This window comes from Bidens hawaiensis, unplaced genomic scaffold (genome assembly GCF_021521415.1).
Source record: "Bidens hawaiensis isolate Kalapana, Puna unplaced genomic scaffold, B.hawaiensis_p1.1 tig00017251_1, whole genome shotgun sequence".
Lineage (NCBI taxonomy): Eukaryota > Viridiplantae > Streptophyta > Magnoliopsida > Asterales > Asteraceae > Bidens > Bidens hawaiensis.
Window position 1 is genome coordinate 31370 of NW_027505007.1, and position 8139 is coordinate 39508.

The 8139-nt window shown below is 35.3% G+C and overlaps 1 protein-coding gene across 1 annotated transcript; it reads right to left on the reverse strand.

Annotated features, from left to right (window-relative positions):
* Nucleotides 1–1379: 1379 nt before the first annotated feature.
* On the reverse strand, nucleotides 1380–7665 carry LOC143609860 (elongator complex protein 2-like). The gene is made up of 10 exons (XM_077084499.1): nucleotides 7606–7665; nucleotides 7415–7571; nucleotides 7236–7323; nucleotides 5839–5924; nucleotides 5596–5746; nucleotides 5331–5491; nucleotides 3356–4322; nucleotides 3056–3273; nucleotides 2773–2950; nucleotides 1380–2038 (listed from the first exon to the last, which is right to left on the reverse strand). The coding sequence occupies exons 2-10, from the start codon at nucleotides 7553–7555 to the stop codon at nucleotides 1566–1568; spliced, it is 2463 nt and encodes an 820-aa protein (XP_076940614.1). The 5' UTR covers nucleotides 7556–7571; nucleotides 7606–7665; the 3' UTR covers nucleotides 1380–1565.
* Nucleotides 7666–8139: the final 474 nt, after the last annotated feature.

Genomic DNA, 8139 nt, shown 5'->3' on the forward strand with positions numbered 1-8139 from the left:
CTGATGACAAACATAAATGGTTACATATTAATTTCAAACATAAATCCAAACAACTTCACCTACAAATTTTGAATTGCACTATATAATATCAAAATATACTTAACTTTTAATATATTAACATAAGGTGAATCACTATAAGAGACATCAGACATATGTAATAATACAAAAGTGTGATTAATAATATTAGAAATTCCACAATTAAATTACAATACTGGATCTAAACACCTACAATATCGGACAGACGTTACCGGACGTAATCGCACGAACGTTACCGGACGTTCACGAACACTATCAAACGGACCAGGCCCTCGTGCGTGTTCGTCCATTAAGCTTACCGAACGAAATTTTTTGTCCATGTCCGGTTCATTTATTAGACGTACGAACATAAACGAACTTCTTGCCGAACGGACGACCGGATGTCCGCCGAACGTCCGGTTTTGCTTACAACCCTATATGTACACGTGTAACTAGGGAATAAATATTGCTAAGTCAGTTTTTGTAATAAAGGTTCACAATATTAAAAAAATAATGAAAACATAAGTAGTTAATCAATTAGAAAAAAAGAAAGTATAAGCTACCTGAATAAAATCAATGACAATACTTGAGTAATATTTAGTACCCTTCAATTGTCATTTTTTGCTATAAATATATTCTATAACACCGACCTATTTTGTCCTTACTAGTTTTTTCAAGAATTATCTTCAAGATTGATTGAGGTGTACTAATTTACGGTAACTTGAAGCTTTTACTCACCTCAATGTTTTCAATGGACCCATGTTATTTCTTTCATCATCAAAGACCCTTATGTCAAATCGTGTTAAAAAAAGATCTCATATATCTTCAAAGATGCCTTAAAATGTACAAATTGTACAAACCAAATTGGCCAACTTTGTACTATTTTTGTTTATATTATTACACTTGTGTCCAATGCATATCTACTTTATTTATAAGTGGTAAGCATTTTACTTTATTCAAAGTTAAATCATTTATACATTATAATTACATAACATTTACTATGATACACAAACATAAGGTTAAGATAGATGCTTATCTCATTCATGACCTTTAATACCGCTAATACGATTTGACATGTTATTCGCGTGTAAATGTACAAGTTGAAAAATATGAAAATATATATAAAAAGACTAATTTCATGCTTCAAAGTTCAATCAGTGACGAAGCTTGAATTAAGACACCGAGGGAGCTCAAATTTTTGGCCGAAAACAACTAAATTTCCACTGCGTATAAAAAAAATTGGACGAAACAGGTAAATTTACACTATTACGCAAAAAAAATCGGGGAGAGAGGGGGGGAGGGCCACCCCCGGCCCTCACTAACCTTCGCCCCTGAGTTCAATCCCAATAAAAATCCAACACATGAAAAAATATCAAACTAAATATCAAGAACAGTTATATTTGATTCACAAAAGTCAAACCATAAACCAATTTCTTTACACAATAAGTTAATATCAAAACCACAACAAATGACCAACACTATCCTCTTGTTTGACTTTTTGACTATTGGAAATAAAAATCTAAACTAACATAACTTGTCACTAAAAAAAATTAAATAAAACTTACCTTAAAAATTCTAACACAATGATCAGCTCCACACGAAGCGAGCTGCATATCATTCGATTCATCGTTCTTCTCTGTGTTTCTCCATGCTAAACGATTCACAGACGAGACATGGCACATAAACGGATCAAACTGGATTAAAAGATTAGCTTTTGGTTCGGATTTATTAAGAGAAAGACCCCAAAGCTCAATGAGCCCGGTTTCCATTCCTATGGCAAGAACACCGTCGTTAGTGTGGGACGCAGTCCAAGATAAGGCGGTGACACTGGATTTGAAAGCGGGTAGAGTTATGAGTTGCTGCACACAAGATTGTTCCTTTTGCACTTCCCAAATCTTAACGGTTTTGTCTCGTGAACCAGTTGCAAACTGGTGGCCCGATGGATTCCAAGAACAGGCCCATACTATTCTTTTGTGGGCTTCTTGTCGGGTTATGAGCTGGTAACTGATTTCATCTGAGCCCTCTGTAAAAAAACAAAATCCAATAAAAAACTTCTTTAAGTTGACAAACCTAACAATACATTCTTCTTAGAGTTTTAAAACATATATTATGAAATATGTCTCGTTCAGTTGATCTTAGCCCTCTGTAAATGAACCAAACGTTCAGTGAATGGTTCATGAACCGTTCGATTGGAAGCTCGTTTATTTTCACAAACAAAAAAACAAACATGGACTAAAGAAATTTGTTCTTTAGTTTAACGAACAAACATGAACGCATGTCTCGCTCATTCATTTGTGTTTGCCAACGTCCGTTTATGTTTATTCACTTAAGTTTGTTTATATGCGTTCGTTTACATACATTTATGTTTGTTTACATATTCATCTAAAATTGTTTGGCCATTTACAGCTTAGTCTAGTTTTAATAACTTTTTTGGCCCAACACAATGTTTTTCACATTACTTTTTAGTTTTAGCTCAATTATGTTCGTTCATCTATGTTCAGTTATGTCCGTTCGTTTACGTTTGTGAACCGTTAGTTTATAATATTAAAAAACGAACATAAATGAACACGTACATGTTCATTTTCTTAACGAACGACACGACCAAAACATGTTCGCTTGTTTGTACGGGTAAAGTTAAATGAACGAACACGAGCAAGCTTCGTTTATGCTCGTTCGGTTCTTTCACAAGCCCATAAATAGTCCAGAAGCTGAAACTTAAATGCTACGGTTCCTAACTGTCAAAGATCTTTTGTGTACCTGCTCGATCTATAGAAAAGAGTGACAGGTGGCGGTCCCTTGATACAGCCAAAAGATATTTATCATCATGAGAAAACTCCATTCTTGTCACGGTTAAACTATGAGACTGCAACCGCCCGACTGTCTTCCAACTACCTACCTCCCATAGCCATATTTCAGCCACCGACATCGATTGGGCCTATAAAACAATCACAAAACCCATGTCCCAATAATAAAAATCTACCATTTGCTTACCTTAAACGAGTCTAATAAACAAAAATTAAACTCTAGTTAAAATTAATACCTTACAAGATGAGGCTACGAGCTTCCCTTGATGATCACAGCACAACGAAAAAAGTTCGTTACCGTGACCATAAAGTTTATGTGACTCAGGCCATAACGTATGCCACGCTAATTGCTCCTCAATTGGCGGTTCAGTCAAAACTGATGGAACCGCATCTGGGATACTCTCGAGTGTGTCAAAACCTTCATTACCACTTCTATCTCTCGTCTCACTCAACGCTGCACCCAAAATAAAAAAGGTAAACTAATGCGTCCATAATTCAAAATAAAATGTTAATTAAAAACGATTTTTAAGTCTTACCTTGAGCATAAATGGGTTTCTGAGATAAACCAAGAGCAGACATGTTTGCACCCAAAACCTGAACATCAGCTTGCAGATCGTCATGTAGATGTGAAGTTGCATGGTTTAATGTTTTTAAAAAAGATAACGGTGCTTCAAAAACCCGACCCACTTTCTCATCCGCGCCACTTACATATCTATAGTTTCCTTTCCCGTTAATCATCGCTAAACAATTAATATCATGACCGTGAACTTGTGGCCGAGCGATTTCATACCACGTGCCATGATCTCCTTCAATCCACGAAGCAAATATCCTACTCGTCTGATCATGACTAACCGAAATCAAATGCTCACCAAATCGTTCCCACGCAATATCCGTCACTGAACCAAAATGCCCGGACGGAACCTTTTGCGGCTTCCAATTATCGAACCCGGTACCGACATTTTTCCAAAGATGAAACGATCCACCGTAACCGTGAGCTAATATTGAATCACCATTCGGGCTCCAATGCCCGCCATAAAACCCTAGAGCCGAATGACTTAACTCACCGACACTAACAACATTGACCCAAATACCCGTGGTTCGTTCGGGTTGCCAGATCATCATGGTTTTATCAATCGATGCAGATAAGATGCTTTGAGGTTGAAAACACGAACCACTTTCGGTTAATGACGGTGGGTGCCACTCGACTGAATATACCCAATCCTCGTGACCGATAATATAAGATTCTAAAGATACTTGATAAGAAAACGAACCGGGCGTGAATATGGGTCCTTTTATGTAATAAGCTAAAGTGTTTTCGGCTTTAGTCTTGCTGGAATTAGGAATGGAATCAATTAAAGCCATTTTCCATATGCGTATGCCTTTATCTTGTGAAGAGCTAACGAGAAGAAGATTGTGCGGTTCTTCGTTTATTGTTACAGGTAGTGAAAAATCCAGGCTTCGAATCCAATCTGTGTGCCCTTTTAACTCACAAGCACGTACAAACTATAGACACAAAAGATAAAGAGTTTAACTTATATGTGTGTCTGCGACTCTGTGTATAGAGAGAGGTTCATTACGGAACACCATTTAACTAATAATTGCGAGAACAAAAAGACCAAACTTGAATCGTTTTAACTGGTTCAATCAGATTCATAATTTTTAAAACTCATATTTCTTGCATATTATGGACAAAAAAAATCATTTAACTAATTTGTTAATATGTTTTTGTCAACTTTAAACGGCTACATACACATGTGTAAGTTATGTGTAGGAAATAAAAGTATATAACCTGCACATGATTTGCACATGTTCAGGTATTATAAACTAAGGGATTTAGTTTATAGTTTTAGTAAACTTTTAAAAGAACTGATCCAATTCGTGTTCGTTCGTTTAACTTTAACCAAACAAACAATCAAATACGAACAAATAAAGGGATGCGGTTCTCTTATTCGTGTTCATTATAGAAATGTGTGTTCTTTTAAGTTTGTTTGTTAATATGACAAACGGCAGCTCACAAGTATAAATGAATAAACATAACCAAGCAAACACCAATTAAAATTGAACGCTAACATCAATCTGTCGGGCCTAAAAATTAAATAAAATTATACTAAATTCTATATTGAGTCCTGAGTATATAAATGAACCTAACCATAGAACATAAATGAACATAAACGAACTAATCAAAACACAAGTGTAAATTAACGTCCATAAACGATCATTAACGACCATGGAATGTGTTCATGTTCATTCGTTTAATTAAATAAACATAAAAAATCTGTTCACGAACGGTTCACTGAACGTTCGATTCGTCTACGCTTTAGAATATTAAAAGAGATGAGCAAACGTTGCATTTCAATTTCTTATATTTAAGAGCATGTTTAAAGGTTTAGAAAATAAATGAATGATTTTGTTCTTGTGCTCGAAAAATAAAACCATGCCCTGCGTATGTGTGTGTGTGTGTGTGTATAATAACATAAATGCATGAAAATAGAAACATGTGAAATTACATACTTGCCCTTTCGTTTCACCACGATACAAATGAATTTTGTTGTCGAGTCCTCCCATTGCAAGTATAAGATTTGTGGTACTTCCAGGTAATTCTGCTAGAGAAAGTGTAACCATGGGTTTCAAACCAACGGATATAGTATCCAAACATGTAACTGTACAATCACCTGTGACATATTATTTATAATTCAGTTTTAATCAAATTGATTAAATGCTTATAGCGTAATCTTGACATGGTATTAAATATTTATATTATGATATTATCACTAACCTCCAAAAGCAGGTAGATCTATTTTCCAAACATTAACTACACAATCTGAAGAAGTAGATGCAAATATTGCATCATTTTGAGATGTCACAATTGCAGTAATGCACGTAACACCTTTCTTGTGTGATTTCGGCAGTTGTGATACATATTTCCACTGTAAATAATATTCAAAAACTAATGAGAATCTTTAATCAACAAAAAGATTCACCTCTAAACTTTAAACCAATAAAACATTCAAGCAAATACCTTATTTTCTGCTAAAGTAAACTCCCATAATATAATGACTCCTTCAGCATCTCCAGAAAGTAAATAATGCTTCTCCCACCCGGTGGCTGCAAAATCTTAAAAATGTTAAAATTACATGTTAATGAAATTTATAAACTTTATGTGTTTCAATACAAACTTAGTGTCAGCAACATTCTAATTAAGTACTTTATTCCTATAAGTTATGGAGTTACTATTAATCTATAAAATTAACTTATTACTTATGTGATCCAGTTATTCGTACTTCTTAAACATGATGAACTTAATTTGCAATTCCAAATACAAACGACTCAAGCCAACTTTGAACAACCCGAACATATACTTCGTGAAATGGTTCGTGCATGTTTGTTGCCAGGCTCGAGGGCTACTCGAAATTGGCTCGCAAAAAGCTCGAATTGAGTCGATCTTAAACCAGTTCAAGTCAGAGTTCAAGCCTAAAAATAGGCTTGTTTACTAAACAAGCCCGAGCCGAGTATTTGTGTACATTTTTAATATAATTAATGTGTATTTATTTAAATAGTTGTTATTATATATAAATTTATGATAAAAATAACAAAATAATATATGTATATATATATATAAGGTCGAGATACTGTACAATAATGCCTTAACGTACGATAGGTACGCTAGACGCTCAAAGGCAAAGAACAAAGACAAAAATACTAGAACGCTCAAAACGCTCAGCCAAAAACTAAAACGCTCAAAAACGAGTTTCGTGAAAAAAAAGTAAAATATTGATCGATTAACCATCCAAATCTGTTTTATTCGGTGAATCGATGATTAATTGGGTATGTATTGATGATTCCGAGATGTTGAGATAATGAGATGTGATTTTATGGATCAATTTCGTGAATATAGGTATTCTTGTACGTTAAGGATTATTGTATTGCATCTTCTCTCTCTCTCTCTCTCTATATATATATATATTATGTTATATATAACTACAATTATAAGAATGTACAAAAATATATATAAATATAACTAATTAATTAAGTAAAAAACAAGTCAAGCTTGAAACACTACTCGTTAGCCAAGCTGAGCTTTAGAAATAGTGCTTAAAAGTTGAAACAAGCCGAGCTCAACCTCTTTGTAAGTTAAACGAACCGAGCTTGGTCTCTCATAAGTTAAACAAGCCAAGCTCGAGCTCTCTGTAAGTTAAACAAGCCGAGCTCGAAGAAGTTAAACATGCCGAGCTCAAGCTCTCTGTAAGTTAAACAAGTCGAGTTCGAGCTTTCATAAGTTAAACAAGCCAGCTCGAGTTCTCTTTAAGTTAAACAAGTCGAGCTTGAGCTCCCGTAAGTTAAACTAGCCGATCTCGGCTCGTTTACAAGCCACAAAATTTATATCATTTTATATAATAATAATATGAGAAATTGTACCTTTGAATGCAAATTTGGTGTTTGGAAGCCAATGTGTACAATTAACTGACACCTTATGATCTGGCAGTGTAGTTAATATCTTCGCAGTCTGTATAATTACATAATTAGGGTTTCATAATGATAATAATAAACAAAAATGATAAAATTAGGGTTTAAAGAATAATAATAATAATAATAACCTGAGGAGAGAAAATGGAAACGGCGTTTTGAGAGCCGAAGGAGATTAAACCACACGCGCCCCAGGATACGTTGTTTACGATCCGATTGCATCCGGATCCGATGAATATTCTCTGCACGTTTATTGATTTGTTTTCAGTCATTTTTGGTGATGAGGTTGTGACGGAGTAGTGTGGAGTTTGACGGTGGTTAGACGACGGTTATTGGTGGTGGTTTTGTTCAGGCGACGGCGGAGGGGATTGGTTTTTTTAGGGGTTAAAGGAGTGGGGTTTTACGAGTTGAAAACGGGTCGGGTCGGGTCGGGAAAGGGATGTTATTGGGTTGGTTGGGCTAATATTCGTTCTGGCTTGGACCCATGTATTCTGCGGGCTCAGTTTAAGTTTAGAAATGAGCAAATCGTATTGGGTATCGGCAGAGGTGCACAAAAAACCCGTACCCGGAACCGTATCCGAAAAAAATACCCGAAACCGGACCCTAAAAAATACCCAAAACCGGAACCGACCCTACCCGTAGGGTATAGATAGGGTATGCATTTTGAGGTCAATACTCGTACCCGGAACCGTACCCGATTTATACCCGTAAATACCCGGACCCGATCGTACCCTATACCCATACCCTGTTATACCTGATACCCAATATCAATTTTCTAATACCCGAAAAAATACATGAGTTATTATAGTATATTTTTATGTTTACTTCACAACTTTTATGTTTAAATTTTTGTAAA

Excerpts from the sequence above, each read along its gene's own strand:
- LOC143609860 (XM_077084499.1), bottom strand. The coding sequence starts at position 7,555 with ATGACTGAAAACAAATCAATAAACGTGCAGAGAATATTCATCGGATCC. Across the intron at positions 3,274-3,355 it reads GAAACCCATTTATGCTCAAG|CGTTGAGTGAGACGAGAGAT; the intron begins GTAAGACTTAAA and ends TTTTGGGTGCAG. Across the intron at positions 2,039-2,772 it reads CTTTTCTATAGATCGAGCAG|AGGGCTCAGATGAAATCAGT; the intron begins GTACACAAAAGA and ends GTTTTTTTACAG.